Raw genomic sequence first — 21,537 nt, 5'->3', positions numbered from 1 at the left:
TGGATGGAGAACTAAGACCCCACAAGCCACGTGACATGGGCAAAAAAAGAAGCCCCTATATTGTTTTACACACAGCTCCAATAAAAAAGGGGGGCAGTTGTGGGGAAAGACCAGGGGCTGAGAGGCCTGGCAGATGGAGGACAGGAAATGGGGGGGGGTTGCTGAGCAGAGTGCTCCCTAAAGTTCTTTTACCAGGATGTGACCCCCCTAAAAGGGCCCACTTGGCGGGTGAGAAGAAGCTGGGACAAGATAAGGTACAGAATCGGGAAAAACCCACCCCAACTGGGTGATGTCCGCCCCCTCAGAACCCCCCTCCCCCATCACCGCAGCTGTGAGGAGGAAAAAGGAAGGGGAAAGAGGTCCTCGCCACACGCTAGCAGCTTGCAGTGTATGGTTAGTGGTGTGTGGAGGGGCGCTGAGATGGGCCTGTGGGTCTGATGGGAGCCGTGCCCAATGGTGACACCCAGGTTGCCCCAGAAAAAGTGCCGCTGACACAGAAGAATACATTTGTCACCTGAGAAACGTCGGCGGGGGGGCGGGGGAGGCAGACGTCCACAGGGGTGTGAGTGTGAGGCACGCATACACATCCCCAGGCCTCTGCAGTCTGTCGGGGTGTCTTGTGCGGGGTGACCATCTCTGCCCAAGCCTGTCGCGGGGTGAAGCCCGGAGGAGTCTGTGGCCGGAATAGTGCCTGTGATGGCTGTGGTTTTTTCCCAGGGTGGGAAATGACTGGCCATTTTCGGAAGACTTTAAAGGTCATGGGGACAGATTCTACAAGTATTTCCTTCTTTTAAGGCTCATGGTTTCTTTCCTAAGGTGTTTCCCTGCATCTGTTAACCGTCCCTGCTTGATTAAAGTTTCCAACAAACCAGCCCCCTCCCCTGGGGGAGGAACGCGGTCAGGGCCTCCCCCAGACAGCGACAGTGGCGCGTGTTGTGACTTCCTGGGCCCTCGGGGGCCTGTGAAAGCGAGTGGGAGTGTACAGAGAAGCTGCGGTGAGTAGGGGCGGTCAGGGCACTTGAATCTGTGGAGCACAGGGCTTAGGGGTGAAGACAGCAGGTGTGTAAATCAATTGCAGGAACACTTGCAGGAATGCTGTAAACTGGAGATAATGTTCCAGTTTTCAGAACCTGTATGGAACAGGGCCTGGGTGCCAGGTAAAATGTCAAAAGCAAGCTACCACTATGTGCTCAAAAGAGAAGTCAATGGGCATGCTGCCTAACTCGCCTATTGGAGAGGCTTCAGGAGGCAGGGTGCCCAAATGGGGTTGAATGAGCTTCACGCTCATAATGCTTTGGATGTCTTAGGCCACCTGGCCTGTGTCTCTGTCCTCTTTAGCTCTTTTAGTGATGGATACACATCTCCTTATGACTCTCTGCATTCCCTCAGTCCTAGATCATCGTATGGAAGATGGTTATGAGAGCAGAGTCTGTCTCCTTTCCCAAATGTGTCACGTGGTATCTTTGTGATATTGACACACATATTTCCCTTTGAGGCTGGACATCAGAAAGGACATCTGAAAGTCTGAGCCGCACCTGAACTGCTCAAATGTCAGGAATGCCTGGGGGCTTCTCAGAGCTGAGGGGCCAGTGCTGTACATTTCAGCTTTTCCAGGATCATAATTTCAGCTGAGATCCTAGAGAACAAACATCAGAGCCCATTTTGTGTCCTCTCCTGATCCTCTATGCTCATTTCAGGGAGTGGTTCTACAGTAGACAAGAAGAGGCAGCCAAGCTAGGAGCATCGGGACGGAATTTGCTGTGTGGAAAAGGGCTTGGTGAAGTGCAGCCAATATCGGGAAGTCAAGGAAGTCTCCCAAGACTCTGAAAGCCAGGTTCTGTCCACCTTCAGTAGCCTAACCCACTGACTCCAGGAGGCCCTGATCTATGGACAGGGTGTGATAGGCGAAAAATGGCCTCTCCCCAGTGCTTACAATCTTAACCCCCAGAACCCGTGCATAGGTTACTTTGCCTGATGAAATTGTTAATGTGACTAACTTGAGAATCTTTAGATGGGGAGATCACCCTGTTTTACCCTGAAGGCCAATCTAATCATAAGTCCTTGAAAGGAAGACGTTTTCAGGGTCATGGGAGGAAAGAGGCTCGACCTTGGAAGATGGGGCAGAGAGATGTGACATGAATAAGATGCTGCAGGCAGAAGAAGGGGACCACGAGCCAAGGAATACGGGCAGCCTCCAGAAGCTGGGAAAGGCAAAATAATAGACCCTCACCTCTAGAAAGGAACTAGCCCTGCGGACACCTTGACTTTAAGCCAGTGAGGCACGTCAGAGCTGTAAGATAAGAAACTTGTATTTTTTTTTTTAATTTTTGCTGGAGGATAGTTGATTAACCATGTTGTCTTAGTTTCAGGCGTATCAAACAGTAAATCATTACACGTATACATATATTCCCTCTTTGTGAGATTATTTTCCCATATAGATCGTTACAGAGTATTGAGTCGAGTTCCCTGTGCTATATAGTAGGTCTTTATTAGTTACCCATTTTATATACAGTAGTGTGCATATGTCAATCCCAATCTCCCAATTTATCCTTCCCCACTGGTAACTGTAACTTTGTTTTCTACATCTGTGATTCTATTTCTGTTCTGTAAATAAGTTCATTTGTAGCTTTTTTTGATTCTACATATCATATCACATGCTATATCATATGATATTTGTCTTTCTCGGTCTGATTTACTTCACTTACTGTGACAATCTCTGGGCCCATCCATGTTGCTGCAGACAGCATTGTTTTGTTCTTTTTTATGGCTGAGTTATATTCCATCGTATATATGCACCACATCTTATCCACTTCTCTGTCAATAGACATTTAGGTTCCCTCTGTGTCTCGGTTATTATAAATCGTTGCTGCAGTGAACATTGAGGTGATGCATGTCTCTTTTCAAATTATGGTTTTCTCCAGATATATGCCCAGGAGTAGAATTGCTGGATCATATGGTAATTTTATATTTAGTTTTTTAAGGGGTCTCCATGCTGTTCTCTATAATGGTTGTACAATTTACATTCCTACCAACAGCATAGAAGGGTTCCCCTTTCTCCACACCTTCTCCAGCATTTATTAGAAACTTGTATTTTTTTAAGCCACTGAGTTCATGGTAGTTTTTTTTACAGCAGCAGGAGATAAGTTTCCTGAACTGTGGAGGAAGCATGACGTAATGGAAAGAACTTGGTATAGATAAAGAAGCCAGCACAGCCGGAGTGTGTCACTTTGGGCAAGTCACAATTTCCTATCTGTGAAATATGGGGTTGTCTAGATATCTGACATCAGTTAAGAGGATCCCGTCTGGAGATGTTGTAGATGTCGATTTTAGCAAAAGCGTCACTGAGTCTGTTAAATCGCTTCAGAGGCAGAAGAGAGGACAGCATCATTAAGAGGGTTTGCAGCCCTTTGATCATGGAAACCAGGGTGCCAGTAGGTCTCCAGAGACTACCTTAGGCCTCTGCTTGGCCCTGTCTTGAATGGCGACCCAGAAAGCACATTCATATACAGTGATGGCCCAGAGCTCTACAGAAAAGCAAATACACCGAAAGGCAAACATTGCAGCAGAGCAAGATGATGGCTCCAACCACAGAATGAGACATAATAAAGATGAATAATAACAGCTAGCATATATGGAAGAAATGAAATTTGAGGCTTAAAAATTTATGTAAGCGTCGGTTGGAGGCAGTCCTGGCTTAACGATAGTTTATGTTAAATGTTTGAGGCAAGAGGCAGTTATCAGTCGCTTTGGAGCTTGAAGGAATCTTAGTGAGCTCAACTCACTTATTTTACAACTTCGGAACTGCACTCAGTAGGCTATAAGTTCATTATGAATTAGCCGTATGACTAGGAGGGCAGGTGACAAAAGGCTGCCCTGTAGGACTACAGCTGCTTTACGACGTATGCCAAATATTGAGCCAGCCACACCTACAGCCCCTTCTAAGGGGTCAGACCCCTACTGATGAGGCAGCCTAGATCCCCAGTGTTGTATTATGGACCCTCCTCCCAACCCCTCTGACGTCAGTTGATTGAGATAACCAAGTGGCAGCAGATTCAAGGCTGGTCAGTCCAGAGACAACCCCTCTGGGGTGGCTTGGCCTAGAAATCAGGGAGGATGTGAGGTTATCAGATGCTAGCTCTCAGGAGACTTCCCTGGTGGTCCAATGGTTAAGACTCCAGGCTTCTACTGCAGAGGATGTGAGTTCTATTCCTGGTCAGAGGTGTAAGATCCCACAAGCCACGCTTGTGGTATGGCCAAAAACGAAAAAAGAATTTAGTTTTCAAGAATTTAAATGGGAGAATGTGGAGATGAGTACTTAGGTAGCAGTGGGAGCAGAAAGTGAAAGGAGGCAGAGCGAGGGACTATGTGCTACCCAGAGCCCTCCACGCTTAGCAGTTGTGCCTGGCTCCTCTCTCACACACTTAGACCTGAGTGATTATTCCCTGGGTAATCCAACCTAGATAGGGCTGCTGCAAACTAATGGGAGCAGGTAGAATGCATCAGCACCCAGGAGGTTCATGGGCACCCCTCGGTGCTCTGTGCCCTGTGCCTGGTGAGACATTATCCACACATGGGCAGTGATGGCCACCACAGCTCAGGCCCCTTGGAAATGACAGTCTGGGTTACCCATGGGACAAGCCATCCAGACCACCTTCAGTGCTGCTTGAGAGCAAGGGGGAGTCCAGAATGGACGGACAGGAGAAAGAATCTCAGCTTCAGCCTTAGCACCAACCACAGCATTGTAATTTGTCCCACTGTCCCACTGATACTCCTAGAGTAAGTTTTTCTTCCTCTTTTTTTTATACCTTAAAAATTATTTAATTATCTGCTCAGGGCTTAGTTGTGGTGGACAGGATCTAGTTCCCTGACCAGGGATCAAACCCTGGCCCCTGCATGCGGAGCATGAAATCTTAGCCACTGGACCACTAAGGAAGTCCCATCTCTTCCTCCGCTTGTGAGAAGCTGTGACCTTGGAGACGTGGTCACAGTGTGACCTCAGGAGGGGCATGAATGGACCTGAGCTATGCAGGGGGAGGCACACAGAGCCTCAGACATCCCCGGTCCCCAGGCCTTCCCACTGGGTGCACTTCTTCCAACTGCGAGGATCTTTGCAGCTTTTTATTGGCAGATGGTGAGAAGCTGCTGGAAATCAGTGCCTCTTGCCAGAAAAGCTCTTAACTGATGACTGGTGGGAACTGGTGTACATCCTAGCAACTCACCCTGGGGGGCTAACTCGGGGGGCACATAGTCTACCCTGGCTTTCAGAATCCTCCAGTAACTGTGAGCCCCAGTTTTCCACTGGGGAAATTTCCAGAGTGGACATTAAGTGGTATCTCCTTATTAAATTGCATGGCCCTGACTCCTAACAAATTTGGATATATTTCAAGTTTGCTAACCAGTTGAATTTGCTCTTCTATTAATGTTAGATCCTTTGTATTTCCCTCCCCCTGAGAATTTTATTTTGAAAATTTGAGGCCTAAAGGAAAGTTGAAAGAATAATACAGTGAAAGCTTATACATCTTTCATCTAGTGTGTCAGTCAAAGCTCAAACTGTTCTCACCACATAAAAGAGATGTTAACTATGTGACATAATAGAGGTGTTAGCTAACTATGGTGGTAACCATAATGCAATATATAAATGTACCGCATCAACACATTATACGTCTTACACTTATACGATGCTGTATGTCAGTTATATCTCAATAAACAATGGCACAGACAAGCAGACCATTAGGATATGCGTATACATGCATATATATATATACACATATATACATATATTTATATGTATATATGGTAAAGAATCTGCCTACAACGTGGGAGATGTGGGTTTGGTCTCTGAGTTGTGAAGATCCCCTGGAAAAGAGAATGGCAACCCACTCCAGTATTCTTGCCTAAAGAATTCCATGGATAGGAGAGCCTGGGCTACAGTCTATGGGGTCACAGAGTTGGACACAAGTGAGTGACTATCACATACATATATGCACATAATTTTTTTTCAATTAAGAGATTTGTTACATGGAAAAGGAAATGGCAACCCTCTCCAGCATTCTTGCCTGGGAAATCCCATGGACAGGGGAGCCTGGCGGGCTACGGTCCATGGAGTTGCAAAAGAGTTAGACACAGCTTAGTAACTAAACAACTCCTGCCTTTATCTTTACCCTTTAAATTTAAATGCCTCTCCCCAAGTGGATGAGAATTTGATCTGTGGACTTAGCTACTGCTTCTCCATTCTCTGGCCACTAAATAAAGCTTGCTCTGTGTCCAAAAAAAAAAAAAAAAAAAAGGAAAGAAAATTGATTTGTGACAGGAAAGTGAAAGTGCAAGTCGCTCAGTCGTGTCCAGTTCTTTGCGACCCGTGGACTATACAGTCCATGGGATTCTCCAGGCCAGAATACTGGAGTGGGTAGCCTTTCCCTTCTCCAGGGGATCTTCCCAAGCCAGGGATCAAACCCAAGTCTCCTGCATTGCAGGTGGATTCTTTACCAGCTGAGCCACAAGGGAAAGCCCTACAGAAAACTGCCCTTACTCAATAAGGAAATGGCAACCCATTCCAGTATTCATGCCTGGGAAATCCCGTGGACAGAGGCACCTCGCAGGCTATATGGTCCATGGGGTCACAAAGAGTCAGAAACAACTGAGCAACTAACTATAAGAGCTAAACAGTCTATGGAGGCTGTTATCTTTGCTCCAGATGCCGGAGTGTGGGGTCTGCAGGGCAGGCAACTGGGAAGCAGGTGGATGAAAAGTAGGGGAGAAAGGATAGACCAGAACCCACAAGGACAGCCTGGAACCCAAGTCAGTGTCTCAGTACCTCAGTTTTGATGCTGTGAGTGTCCTGCAAGAGAAGCTGTGTTCTCCCCCCACGAGGTACCACTGCTTTGGAACAAAAGCCCAGCAGGTACACAGTCCCAGCCGGGCATTGGCTCTCAGTAAGGACAGCCGCCTGTTCCAGGGCCATCTCTTACGGCATCCTTACTTTCTCCAATGAACTGAATTGCCGTGTTCTGATGTACACAAATACCTAATTTTTGATTCCTGTTTACTTATTGATTCCCTTCTACTTACTGATTTGATTAACTAGTCTTTGAGCATGTTCTGATCTATTTGGTAAGACAAATCTCTCTCTTTCTTTTTAAAAAGACATTTGTCCTTGACTGTTCTTTGAGATACAAATTGGAACTATAGTAACTAACAGTGTACGTTAATTGGGGGAGAATTGACTTTTTTCTGTTTTTTAAAAAACATTTGTTTCTTTCTTTATTCGGCTGCGTCAGGTCTCAGCTGTGGCATGTGAGATCTTGGTTGAGTCCTGGGGACCTTTTTTGTTGCCCTGGTGGCATGTGTGATCTCAGTTTCCTTGATCAGGGATGGAACCCACTTCCCCTGCATTGGAAGGCAGATTCTTAACCACTGCACCGCCAGGGAAGTCCCTTCTTCTGATACTTTATCTTCCTTTCCAAGGAGATGGTTGACAGAGTTCCCTAGTGGTCTAGTGGTTAGGACTCAGCACTTTCACTCCTTGGAAGATGGTTGATTTTCTGTTTGTCCCACGCTCACTTTGTATCTTATAGTTATATTGTATAACTCATTGTATACATATGAGTATGTATGAAGTCAATTCTTGACTAAATTTATACACTATAAAACTTCCAGTCAATTAAAAAAAAAATTAGAGACTTCCCTGGTGGTCCAGTGGTTAAGACTTTGTCTTTCAATGCAGGAGGGGAGGGTTCAATCCCTGGTCAGGGAGCTAAGATCCCACATGCCTAGCAGCCAAAAAAACAAAACATAAAGCAGAAGCAGTATTATGACAAATTCAATAAAGACTTTAAAAAGAAGTCCTGGGAATGTAAGGTACAGCATGATGACTATAGTTAATAATATTGTGAGAGTGTTAGTGGCTTAGTCAAGCCAGCCTCTTTTCATCCCCATGGACTGTAGCCTGCCAGGTTCCTCTGTCCGTGGAATTCTCCAGGCAAGAATACTTGAGTGGATAGCCATTCCCTTAACCAGGGGATCTTCTCAACCCAGGGATCAAACCTGGGTCTCCTGCATTGCAGACAGATTCTTTACCGTCTGAGACACCAGGGATACTATATTGTATATTTTAAAATTACTAAGGTTTTTTTACAGTTAATTTTTATTGGAGTATAGTTGATTTACAATGTGTTAGCTTCTGCTGTACAGCAAAGTGAATCAGTTATATATATGCATATATGCACTCTTTTTTAGATTCTATTCCCACATAGGCCATTACAGAGTATTGAGTAGAGTTCCTAGTACTAAACAGTAGGTTCCTATTAGGAGAGTAAGTAGAGCTTATAAGTTTTCATCACAAGGGAAAAAAAGCTGTGTGCAGTGATGGATGTTGACTAGAGGTACTGTGGTGATCATTTCACAATATATATAAATATCAAATTATGTTATATACCTGAAACCAATATAACGTTATATGTCAATTTTTTAAATTAACATACAGTATTATAGTGGTTACAAGGGTTGTCTCAGTGCCAGCTACTAGAATTCAAATTTCAACTCTTAATGCATTACTAGCTAGTGATATAGGGTAAATCACTTAATCTCCCCATTCCTCAGTGTTCCTTTCTGCAAATCAAGATTGGCAATAAATAGTAATCTATCTCAAGAGAGTGTTGTGAGGATTGCTTAGAAGAGTGCATGGAATTATGATGCTGACTATAATTGTTATTATCCTAAGAATTTGATAATTTTATTACTATAAGTTGCATATTTCCCCATTTTCAATTTGAGCTGTTTATTGCTAGAGTAGGAAAAAAGCATATTAAAAAGCAGAGACAGTATTTTGCCACCAAAGGTCTATACAGTCAAAGCTATGGTTTTTCCAGTAGTCATATATGGATGTGAGAGTTGGACCATAATGAAGGCTGATCATTGAAGAACTGATGCTTTTGAACTGTAGTGTTGGAAAAGACTTTTGAGAGTCCCTTGGACTACTGGGGAGATCAAACCAGTCAATTCTAAAGGAAATCAACCCTGAATATTCATTGGAAGGACTGATGCTGAAGCTGAAGCTCCAATACTTTGGCCACCTGATGAGAAGAGCCAACTCTTTGGAAAAGACCCTGATGCTGGGAAAGATTGAGGGCAGGAGGAGAAGGGGATGACAGAAGATGAGATGGTTGGTTGGCGTCACTGACTCAATGGACATGAGTTTGAGCAAGCTCTGGGAGATGGGGAAGGGCAGGGAAGCCTGGTGTGCTGCAGTCCATAGGGTCACAAAGAGTCAGACATGACTGACCGAACTGAACTGAGGGAAAAAGCAATTTGTTTTCATTATTTTATCTTGTATCCAGTCAACTCTCCTAATTATATTGTCTTTATATATATACACACACACACACTATATATGTATATAAATACACACATATCTACCTTATTCACTTATTCATTTTTGGCTGCGCCGGGTCTTCGCTGCTGCGTGTGGCCTTCTGCTTAGTTGCAGTGAGGGAGGTGAGGCGTGCGGGCCTCTGATAGCGGTGGCCTCTCTTGTTGTGGAGCGAGGGCTCTAGGCACGGGTCTTCAGTAGTTGCAGCTCGTGGGCTATCAAGCACAGGCTCAGTAGTTGTGGTGCATGGGCTGGGTTGCTCCGAGGCGTGTGGGCTCTTCCCTGACCAGGGATCAAACTTGTGTCTCCTGCATTGGCAGGCGATTCTTAAGCACTAGATCACCAGGGAAGCCCCTGTATTGTCTTTTTACTAGATTTTTTTTTACTCATCTTGAAGTTTTTGATAATACAATCATATCAGCAAAAATGATAGATAGCTTTATAATTTTTCAGATAATCATAATAATCCATTCTCTTGTTTTACTGCATTAGGTAAAACTTCCAAGATATGATAAACAACAAGGGTAATAGCAGGCATTTCTGTCTAAATTTTTATTTCAATAATGTGATTTTAGTGTTTCACTATTAAGAACAGTATTTGCTGTCAGGGCTTCCTAACAGCAAATACTTTTTACTTAGAGTTTTTATTGGGGATGGTATTAAGTTATACTGGCTCTGTTTATTAAATATGGGAGACTTTCTTTTTTTCCATAATCTTGACTATGGAAATGGCATGGAAATTACTCTTATTGATGGTTAGATAACACTCAGTTGTGGCATCAATTAAATGCAGTCTTTTTCAAAGGTAGATCCCTAATCACCTTTCTATTCTAGTTTTTTCTAAGATAAATTGAGCTTTTCAAACTTTTCTCTTTTGGGTTAACTTTGCTAATTTATATTTTCCTGAAATGTATCCATTTCCTCTAAATTTTCAAATTGGCTGTTGAGGAATATTAAGTTGCACTTAATAAATCTTCCTCTCTTCTATCTATAATGTTTTCTTTCTCATAACTAATCTTTTCTATTTTTAACTCTCTTATTTTCTCTTTACTTATGCTTGCAAGATGTTTTTCTATTTTATTAGCCCTTTTAAAGAACCTTTTAAAAAGTGTATACTTTTTAGTATTTTTGTTTATTTTCCATTCCATTCATGTCAGCGTTTGTTATTTCCTGATTACTTTGGTTTCTTTTCTTGTTATTTTTCTAATTTCTTGAAATAAGTAATCCCTTTATTTTTCCTCTTTTTTTAAAAAAAAGCTTGGTATCTTTATGGTATTTCAGGGATAGACTGAATAATATAGGATACAGGGTAATTGAGAAGGTTTCTGGCATTACACTATTTTTTCATTCAGCATTTGTTCTTTTTTTAAAGCCAGCTTTATTGTATTGCAATTTACATATGTTAAAATTTTTTACATACATTAAATTTTATCAGTTTTTAAGTGTACGAGCCTATGAGTTTTACCATATGTAACCACAACCAAGAAACAGAAGAGTCCTATCACCCCAAACATTCTCTCCTACCACTTTGTGGGCAATCTTCACAGCAATTTCAGCCTGAACCTCAATTCTCTTTGTTGGAGATCAGCATTACCCTCGCTTTCTGTTTATTTGCTTACTATCCCTTTCCCAGTGGCACCCCACTCCAGTACTCTTGCCTGGAGAATCCCATGGATGGAGGAGCCTCGTAGGCTGCAGTCCATGGGGTCACTAAGAGTCGGACACGACTGAGCAACTTCACTTTCACTTTTCACTTTCATGCATTGGAGAAGGAAATGGCAACCCACTCCAGTGTTCTTGCCTGGAGAATCCCAGGGACAGCAGAGCCTAGTGGACTGCCGTCTGTGGGGTCGCACAACGTCGGACACGACTGAAGCTACTTAGCAGCAGCATCCTTTTCCCACATCTTCATTTTTAAAGTTTCTTTACCACTTTTTTAAAGTGTGTTTATTTTAAATAATATGAATTTGACTTATAACAAAGTCTGGCAGCCTTTTAATGGTGGAATTCGGTCCACTCATATTAACTGTAATGAGGGATGTATTTGATTTATCATTTCCATCTTCCTTATTTTACATTTCTTAACACTGTTGTGAACTCTTCTTTTCTTTACCTTTGCTGGATTGAATGAATGCTGTTCATTTTCCCCCTTTGTTATTTGGAGTTCATCCTTCTATTAATAGTTATCATCCCTTGCCCTGGTGGCTCAGCAGTAAAAAATCTGCGTGCAATGTAGGAGACGTGGGTTCCATCCCTGGGTGGGGAAGATCCCCTGGAGAAGGAAATGACAACCCACTCCAGTATTGTTGCTTGGGAAATCCCATGGACAGAGGAAACTTGCGGGCTACAGTCCATGGGGTTGCAGAAGTGTCAGACACAACTTAGCAACTAAACAACAGCAACAACAATTCCTGCCCTGCCCTCTATATAGGCACTCATTCCTCTTCAGTGTGTGAACCGAGAACAGCTATTTCCATCCTACTCGGTTTATCTTCCACTTCCTTATTTTCCCTGCCCCCTCTCTCCCCCTTTCATCCTCCCAACCCCTCCCCCTTTAGGTACTATAACACTTACCTTCCCCTTATTCCTACCACCTGATTCCAGAGTTTTATTGATGTAATTTAGTCCTTATTAGAATTTCCCTCACAGTGTGTTCCACAGTGTGCCCCTCACATCTGTTCCAAGAGTCCTTATTTAGCAATTTATTACATGTTATAAATACACATATAGGTATAAATAATATAGGTCATGGTTCGTTGCTCCCCACTGCTTTCTTTCCTCTTCATCTTCCTCTATCTTGAAGTCTCTGTTCCGATTCATTTGTTGTTTCATTAAAATCTTAAAAGTATTTCTCAGATAAGATACTGAGTGATTTTTGCAAATTTTCAAATACTTTTCTTTCTTCCTTGGCTGGTTCTGGATTTCAGGCCTTTTCTTTAATTAGCTCACATTCAGTTTTGCTGTCTTTTAACTTCCAAAGAAGCAGATAAGAAGAAAGGAACTTCTTTCTGCATGAAAATGTGTATGAGTTCCCATATCCTTAGAGCTTAGAAATTTTAAATTGTATACGACTAAGTGTGTGGTTTTTCTCCTAGTTTTACTGAGATATAATTAACATTATAAGTTTAAGGTGTACAAATAAAGATCTTATGTACATACATCATGAAATGATTATTACAATAAGTTTAGTGAACATTCATCATCTCATATGGATACAAATTTAAAGAAGTATTTAAAAATGCTTTTCTGTGATAACTCTTAGAATTACTCTGTTAACAACTTTCATATGTCACACACAGCAGACTTAATTTTATTTATCATGTAGTACATTATATTCCTAGTATTTATCTTATAACTGGAAGTTTGTGCCTTTCAACTGCCTTCATAAGTGTGTCTTTTCCTATAGATCCAGTCTGTAACTTAAGTCTTTCTTCAGCTCAAGGATATTTCATCTATTATTTAATCATGCCATAAGGGTGGTGTCATCTGCATATCTGAGGATATTGATATTTCTCCCTGCAGTCTTGATTCCAGCTTGTGCTTCATCCAGTCCAGCATTTCTCATGATGTACTCTGCATATAAGTTAAATAAGCAGGGTGACAATATACAACCTTGATGTACTCCTTTCCCAATTTGGAACCAGACTGTTGTTCCATGTACAGTTCTAACTGTTACTTCTTGATCTGCATACAGATTTCCCAGGAGGCAGGTCAGGTGGTCTGGTATTCCCATATCTTTAAGAATTTTCCACAGTTTATTGTGATCCACATGGTAAAGGCTTTGGCATAGTCAGTAAAACAGAGGTAGATGTTTTTCTGGAACTCTTTTGTTTTTTCGATGATCCAATGGATGTGGCAAAAAGCGGAGAAGAACTAAAGAGCCTCTTGATGAAAGTGAGAGTGAAAAAGTTGGCTTAAAACTCAACACTCAGAAAACTAAGATCATGGCATCTGGTCCCATCACTTCATGGCAAATAGATGGGGAAACAGTGAGAGACTTTATTTTGGGGGGCTCCAAAATCACTGCAGGTGGTGACTGTAGCCATGAAATTAAAAGACACTTGCTCCTTGGAAGAAAAGCTATGACCAACCTAGACAGCATATTGAAAAGCAGAGACATTACTTTGCCAACAAAGGCCCGTCTAGTTAAAGCTATGGTTTTTCCAGTAGTCATGTGTGGATGTGAGAGTTGGACTATAAAGAAAGCTGAGGGGCGAAGAATTGATGCTTTTGAATTGTGGTGTTGGAGAAGATTCTTAAGAGTCCCTTGGACAACAAGGAGATCCAACCAGTCCATCCTAAAGGAAATCAGTCGTGAATATTCATTGGAAGGACTGATGCTGAAGATGCAACTGCAATACTTTGGCCACCTGATTTGAAGAACTGACTCATTTGAAAAGACCCTGATGCTGGGAAAGATTGAAGGCGGGAGGAGAAGGGAAAGACAGAGGATGAGATGGTTGGATGGCGTCACCCACTCAATGGACAGGAGTTTGAGTAAACTCCGGGAGCTGGTGATGGACAGGGAGGCCTGGAGTGCTGCAGTCCGTGGGGTTACAAAGAGTTGGACGTGACTCAGTGACTGAACTGAACTGATTTAATTATAACCTCTCCTCTCCTGTTCCTTTTTCTCCAGGAACTCATAGAATTTGCAGTTAACTCTCCTGGGTCTGTTCCAGTTTCCCATCTTTGACCACATGATTTGCATCCACATGTTTCTGTTACATGTTTTGAGATATTTCATCTATTTGATTTTTCTACACCTGTTTTTGAGTTTTAGCTTCACCTTTGCTTTATCTGTGAACATTTTTAGTTTTGATAACATTTTCAGACTCAGGGAAATCTTTTGTGTTTGAGTTTCACACACATCTCCTCCAGGATCTCATTTTTTCAGTAGGAGGTTCGTCTGTTTCCTGTAGCAGGTCTCTCTGCCCTCTGGTTTGTTTGCATTCTCCCAGCCTCAAGGACAGAGAAAGTTGATCCATCAAGAGTTTTTTGGAGAGTGAGGGAAACTCAGCAAACCTATTCATTGTTCTTGGGAAGCCGACTGTTCTGAGACTTCCTGCCGTCCTGAGGCTGCTCTCCAGAAACTTGTCTGCAGGGAATTCTCGCAGCCGGTTCAGGAGAGCCCATGTAAAGTTTATCACCTGTAGCTGGGAGTTGCCAGAGAAGTGTGGAAGCTCCTGTAGGGTTGCCATATGCCCAGAATCTCCTCATTCTGGGTAGTCTAAGTGTAATTGACATACAGTGATATTCAGGGTTTCCCCGGTGGTGGCTCAGTGGTAAAGAATCCACCTGCAGTGTAGGAGCCACAGGAGACGTGGGCTCAGTCCCTGGGTTGGGGAATCATCTGGAGAAGGGCATGCAGCCCATTCCAGTATTCTCACCTGGAGAATCTCATGGACAGAGGAGGCTGGCGGGCTACATTCCATAGGATCATCAAGAGTAGGCCATGACTGAAGCAACTTAGCACACATGCACAATGATATTTGCCAAAGACTTAAACATAGAAGTCACTAACAGTAGGTACCTCTGGGAAGTTCAACTGGGTGTAGGAATGAGGTGGGCGGGGGATGGCCTTTTACTTTGTTTTTTTTTTCCCCCTCTAGTAGGAGTTCCCAACTTTGGCATTTTTAACTTTGGGGGCCAGAAATTGTCTGCTGTGAGTGACTGATCTGAGTGTTTAGCAGCATCCCTGGCTTCCACCCACTACAGACTGATAGCACTCCCTCTCCAGCTGTGACAACCAAAAATGTCTCCGGATATTGCCAAATGTTCCCTGGGGCTGTCACAGTTACTTCTGATTGAGTACCACTGTTGTATACCCTTTAGATCTATTTTATTTTTTTAATCATGTGTTCACATTATTCCTATAATTAAACATGTAACTGAGATCATGAGACAGAGGAGGAAATATAAAACTGTTGTGAGGAAGCAGAAGCATGAAGTAGAGAATACACATTAAGGGACAGGAAGCAGGTTAGCAAAGTGGTAAGAAATTTGGGGAAAAAATAAAAGAAGCAGAAACAGAGTGATTCACAGAGCTGGAGGAAAAGGGGTGTGAAGACCCACATCCTCCTGTCACCAAGGTCCCCAGTGATGCCAGAATCAGAGGTAATAACAGTCTGCATATGCCCAGTCAGATCACAGACACTGTTATGGGATTCCCATTCCATCCAGCCTCTTAAATACCCAGGTGTCCTTACAATAAACACGCTTTACTTAAGCTAGACTAAATGAGTGTGTTCCTTTCCAACAAAAGTCCTGTGGATTAAGTGCCCAATAAAGAGATAGGCCCCACTTCTTAGGATGAGTAGGCTGCAAATATGGTCTATAAAAGGACTGTAAAACTGTAAAAGGAACTTTAGAAAGCTGTTCCTGGGAAGAAGTGGTGGTGGAGGGGGGAGACCTCGGCCATCCATCAAGCCTGGCTCCAAATTCCTCCAGGGCTGTCATGTACAGGAGGGAGAAGACGGTATAACTCTAGCTCAGGAGGCAGAACTGGTGACAAAAGTAACAGGGAAGTAGTTTCTGCTTAAAAAAAGAGGTTATAACAATAAGAAAGATTGGAAAGCAGTGTTTGGTAAGGAAGTGAGTTCCCAAACTCTGGAAGCTCACAGAGTGATTCCTGCAGTGAGTATAAGTTTTGTTCAGGTCTGTCAGCTTCCTTCACATCTAGAAATGTAAAAGCTTGGCAAGAGAGAGACTAGATTAACTCATATCATATGCAGAAATCTCTTAGGCTCAAATGGCATGATAGAATATTTAGTTATTAAATCAGAGGAGGGTAGTTGGTGGAGTTAAACAATAAGGAAAGATCTCAAAGGTTTAGCATCTTCAGTTGGCCTTGATCAGCTGGTTTTTCCCCACAGAATTAGTCAGAACTCGTGGTTGCAAGAGAGAAAAAATCTAACTTAGTCTGAATTAAGCAAAAAAGGGAATTTATTAGCTTACATAACCAAAATGGAGAAGGAAATGGCAACCCACTCCAGTACTCTTGCCTGGAAACTCCCATGGATGGAGGGGCCTGGTAGGCTGCAGTCCAAGGGGTGGCTAAGGGTCGGACAGGACTGAGCGACTTCACTTTCACTTTTCACTTTCATGCACTGGAGAAGGAAATGGCAACCCACTCCAGTATTCTTGCCTGGAGAATCCGAGGGACGGGGGAGCCTGGTGGGCTACCGTCTATGGGGTCGCACAGAGTTGGACATGACTGAAGCGACTTAGTGGCAGCAGCAGCAGCAGCAGCAGCGGCATAACCAAAAAGTTCAGGAGGCTGGTCTAGCTCTAGGCATGGCTGAATCCAAGGCTTCAAATGAAGTCATTAAGACTTGGTCTGTCTCCGTGTCTCAGCTTTGTTTCCCTTCCTTTGTAGCCAAAACTAGCTTGTAAATTTAGCGTTATCTTGACAGTGCAGAGCAAGGCCAACGCTGGAGGGGCCTTGGCTGAGGGGCTTCTGAGGCCCTTACCCACCTAGAAGTAATTCCTTTGTTGTTCAGTCGCTAAGTTGTGTCTGACTCTTTGCCACCCCATAGACTGCAGCACGCCAGGCTTCCCTGTCCTTCACCATCTCCCAGAGTTATGAAGATTATTGCGCCTTTGATTGTCCCAAAGACCCTGCCTCTTCGCATCTTTAGCGCAATCCTATCCTCCCAGCTGGAATCTCAGAAAGAGGGGGAAAGCCCTCCTGCCACCACCACCTCCCCACCCCACTCCACCTCCCCACCCCACTCCACCTCCCCACCCCACTCCACCTCCCCACCCCACTCCACCTCTCCACCCCACCCCCCGCAACACGCACCTCCTTCCCCCACCCCCAAACACACACCCACCCACCCCAGTCCTGGTGACTTCCCTGAAGACTCCACCCCTGGGAATTTGCGTAGAACAAGACTCTCCTTCTGGCTGGAAAGAGACACCAGAGAGGGAAGGGAAGCTGCTAAGGAAAGCACCTGGAGCTGTAGAAGGGGAGAGAACTGTCAGGTATTTCATGATCAGCTAATGAGACGTGGCAAGGGGTGGAGGTGGCGGGGGGGGGGGGGGGGGGCGGGCCGCGGGCTACCTTAGAAGGTGTCGGAGGCGGATCTGGCTGCCCCACTTATTTCCTGGATGCAGGGATCAGTCAGTAAGTTGCCACAGTCCTGGCGTTCAGGCACGAGGACCTAGGCTAGGGCACGAGCCTCGGTGATAAGCGAGGTGAGAAGGTAAGAAAAATCCAAGAGTTGTAGAAGAAAGAGAAGGCAGAGAGGATCCAGGCTTTGGCAACTGGAAGGAGAATAAAGTTCAAACAGCACCCAGCTTCAGAAGGACGGCCACCTCTCTGAGACCGCATGGCCAGAGCTCCGCGGAGTCCGGGGAGAGACTCGGAAGGGCAGTCCCGCACGGTCGGGACTACATCTCCCAGCATGCTGTGGGCCGAGATGCCATAGGTCTGAGCAGAGGTGGTGGCGAGGCCACGTCGCGTCGGGAGGGGGCGCTCCGGGCTTAGTTCTGAGCGAGCCGAGACCGTGGGCGCTGTGTGAATCCCGTGAGGAGAAGGTGTCTAGGAGCCGAGGTTTGCGGCCTGGATGATCGAAGGCGCTTGAGGCCTCCGCCGCGGTTCCCGGCTTGTCCCAGGAGGTTGGCTGGACCCCAGCCCTTGCGTCTTCCAAAGTCACGGTCTCATGTCTCCCGGGCCTCGGGCACATTAGTTATGTCGTCTTTAGCACAGCAGCTCTCAGAACCCCACATCCCACTGCCGGCGGTTCCCCACGTCCGGTACCCGCCCCTAAAGCCACCTTCCCTCCTACGCAGCCCCAGCTGCCTGCTGTTAACCGCGACCGGGACCTCTTCTGGGGAGGCCCAGGTTGGGGTCCTCAGAGGTCCAGGAACCCTAAAAAACCTACTCTGTGGTTTTCTCTGGGACTCTAAGTGTAAAGGAGAGAAGTTTGGAAGTAAAAGCCTCAGCTTCTCCCTCTTTTCCGCTCATACCTCAGTAAAGTCTGTCAGGAGATCGACAAAGGCTGAAGGGGGAATGGCCCAGACCTCAGGTCGTGGGTGATGGCCCTGGGCAAGTAGGTCAGAGGCTGGGAAGCCTGAAGACCCCAGGTGATGGGAGTGGAGAGGCTCTGTGTGCAAATCCTGGGGACGGTCTAGTAACTGGACTCCGGCCCTCACCTGTAACACCCACCCCTGCATCATTGATGCTGGAGCTCCTCTTTCCCAGGTAGATGCTCCCAGAAGTGCTCTGCGCAGAGAGCAGATTTCACATGCCCACCACGTGGGGCCTGTTGCAGGTGTGTGTCACTCTCTAGGTCAAATCGAAACACTTTTTTCAGAAGTTTTATTTTAAAACTTTGGCACATGACAGAGGCGGCAGGATGGAGACTGGTGTTCTGCTAGGCTTCTCAAGTCAGAGACCAGGCTTGGCTTTCTCAGGTCACCGGATTCCAGGACCTGTCCAGCCTATGGGCTCCTGAGGAGGATACCCCTCCCCTACTGCCCACTTCTGGTGTCTGAGGAGACACGGAGGTGTCAGGGGTAGACTAAAAGGTGTGGAATGGGAAGGATCTGGAGCTTGGGGTTGAGAGGAACAGATAGAGGGGGGAAAAAGAGGTGGAGGGAGAGGCCACTGCCTTTTCTTCCGCCATCCTCAAAAAATGGGGCCTGCCATTCCTCTGAGAGGTCTCCCTCACAGCTCAGATAGGAAATTCAGGGACCATCAGTCTTGTGACTGAGGAAGGACTGCCTGTCTTCAGGGGGTGGTTGGGAAACAGTCATGGCCCCAGACAGGATAGCAGTAACCAATGCAGTGGCCCCCTGTCTCAGCTGGGTGCAGGATGGCTGTTGGCATAGGCCTGGTCTGGAAAGGAAGCTCGGGCTCTGCGCCCCTGGGCACACACTGAGGCGTAGAGCTCTGGCTCAGGGTCTGAAGCCTGGGGCTTTGGCTCGGAGTCCAGCACCACCTCCGAGTACTTGATGGGGCTTCCAGGGCTGGGGACCCGGCCCTGAGGAGGCCGCAGATGCAGGCTGGTATAGCACATCACTTCCTCTGCAGCCTGGAGATGCAAGGCTGTTAGAAGCTCACGGGACCCTTGAGAAATCCCCCATTACCTGCCCTCCCCTCTTCAGCCACAACTGACTCACCCTGGCAGGGCCTCCAGGGGCTGAATCCTGTGGGTCTGGCCCTGGTTCCTGAGACAGCCGTCCTGGGCAGGGAACAGGAGTCTGGTCACATCTAGTTCTTCCCCCTGCACCCAGGACCTGGCCACTTGCACCCCTCCCCTTGGCCAGCTTCCTACCTGTCTGCAGATAATGCAAGTTCCCATACAGAGGGACGTCTTCCACAGACTCCCCAGAGCTGCAACACAGAGTTTAGAGGATGAGAGATGACTTGTTGGTAAGGGGGGAACTCTCCATCAGCCCATCTTTCTTGCCCCCTACTCACCGCCCATGTCCCGGATGGCTCCTGCTCCGGCCACTGGTCCACTGGAACAAGTGCACACCCAGTGAGATGAGGAGCAGCAGGGTCACAGCCCCTGAGAGGGCCCACAGCCCCCAGCCCTTGGTCACAGAGGGGATTCCTGTGGGTGTGAGAGAGTGGGGAGGGAGTGTTACTGCCCAGCCTAACCCTCCAGGGCCCAGCAAGTGGAACACTGGGCCACGTGACCCCTCCCCCTGCCCCTGCCCCGCCCAGCTCACCGGGCAGTAGCTGATCCGTGCAATTGCAGAGTCCACCTGCTGCAGACATCCTGCCCTGAGCCAAAGGATCAGCCTGATTTATGATCTGACAGCTGTGGCAGCCCCGTTTACTCCCACCCCTCTCTGGGCCTGACCCCCACAGCTCAGCATCTCCAATACCGGTGGTGGCAAAGTCGCCGATTTCCGGGGAGGAAGGGGGAGGGGAGCAAGGGGGAGGGGAGGGATGAGTTAAAGAACAAAGACACCGCCCTGTGCCTGCACCTGCGCCACCCAGTAGCTCTTAAGCTTCCGCCCCACCCCCATCCTTCCCCTGTACCCATTTCAGTCAGAAGAGGCAGGCCTGAGTTTACGGAACACTGGGCACCTGAGCTCATGAAGACCCCAAGTCAGGCAGAAGTGGCATGAGGCAGGACCTACAAGACAAGCCAGGCCTTATGATGGAGATTACTTTCTGCCCCAGGGTGTCTGCCTTTTCCCTCCAGCGCTGAGTCCCTTGACAGAATAAGGAGAGGGAGGACATAATCCTCAATGGGCATGCTACAAAAGTGAAAATGGGATGAGGAGGCCCCCTTCTGCCTACAATCCCACCGCATGCGGAGGCTGCCCCACAACCAAGGGACAGGGGTTAAGAATGACTTTTGTTATTATTAATGGTATAATAGTAATAGATTTAGAGGATAGAGGAAGCTTGACTCCCTCCTCTGGTCCACTTCATCCAAGCTGTCCCTAAGAACTGTGAACCTCAAAAGTCAGTTGAAGTAAAGAAACCTCTGCCCCAGTCCTGTCCTGGGAACCAGCCCAGTGTTTGCACTTGTTCACTCCAGGGAGCGGCCAAGTACCTGCCCCGCCCAGAAACAGCCCAGCCACATGGGAGGCTACTGATGTGAGAAGAGGGATTCTAAGTGCCAAATATAAACAGACCAGAGGTCAGAGATCTGTTTTGTCTGGCCCATATGATGGTGTTTGTTTTTTTTTTTTCCCAAAGATTTAAAATCATTGTAGCAGTGTGCCTGGGGTGGGGATGGTAGCAGAGGTCCTGCCACTCTAAGCAATAAGAGGGTATTGTTTGTAAAGAGTTTAAAAACAAAACTCACTAAAAGTCAGTGTCCTTTTCATTATCACCATGTTCCAGCAATTCTAAAAAAAAAAAATCAATGATAAAATATTCCTTTCTGAAAAATGTATTTAAATTATTTTTTGGCTGTGCTGGGTCTTCGTTGCAGCACAGGGTCTTTATCTAAATGTGTTGCTCAGGCTCCTCAGTGCGGCGCCTTCTCTTGCTGCCGGAGCGCAGGCTCTGAGGGGCTTCCGAAGTTGCAGCTCTCGGGCTGTAGAGCGAGGGCTCAGTAATTGTGGTGTGCTGGCGTAGTTGCTCCGCTGGCATCTTCCTGACCAAGGATTGAACTGATACCCCTGCATTGCAAGGCTGATTCTGAACTACTGGACCATCAGGGAAGCCCTCTGAAAAATATTTTGTAGATATATGTTCT

General features: G+C 45.9%; 2 protein-coding genes across 3 annotated transcripts in view; one reads left to right on the top strand and one right to left on the bottom strand.

Moving 5' to 3' along the window:
* CCDC107 (coiled-coil domain containing 107) overlaps positions 1-21,537 on the top strand; it is a 31,160-nt gene that overhangs the window by 2,744 nt on the left and 6,879 nt on the right. The window contains exons 2-3 of one of the 2 annotated variants that reach the window (XM_060409267.1): positions 817-995; positions 1,698-17,350. In XM_060409267.1, the coding sequence (XP_060265250.1) occupies positions 16,949-17,350 (402 nt within the window). In that variant the 5' untranslated portion in view covers positions 817-995; positions 1,698-16,948. Of the gene's footprint in view, positions 1-816; positions 17,351-21,537 lie in introns of both variants that reach the window. The other variant, XM_042243279.2, reaches the window with a different exon arrangement.
* Positions 18,673-20,222, bottom strand: SIT1 (signaling threshold regulating transmembrane adaptor 1). Its single transcript, XM_004004283.5, has 5 exons — positions 20,048-20,222; positions 19,794-19,929; positions 19,648-19,706; positions 19,493-19,554; positions 18,673-19,404 (listed from the first exon to the last, which is right to left on the bottom strand). Exons 1-5 carry the CDS (start codon positions 20,094-20,096, stop codon positions 19,171-19,173), a joined length of 540 nt encoding a protein of 179 aa, XP_004004332.1. The 5' UTR covers positions 20,097-20,222; the 3' UTR covers positions 18,673-19,170.

Source organism: Ovis aries, chromosome 2 (genome assembly GCF_016772045.2).
Source record: "Ovis aries strain OAR_USU_Benz2616 breed Rambouillet chromosome 2, ARS-UI_Ramb_v3.0, whole genome shotgun sequence".
Lineage (NCBI taxonomy): Eukaryota > Metazoa > Chordata > Mammalia > Artiodactyla > Bovidae > Ovis > Ovis aries.
Note: the sequence above shows the minus strand (reverse complement) of the source record. Positions and strands in the feature narration are given on the sequence as shown.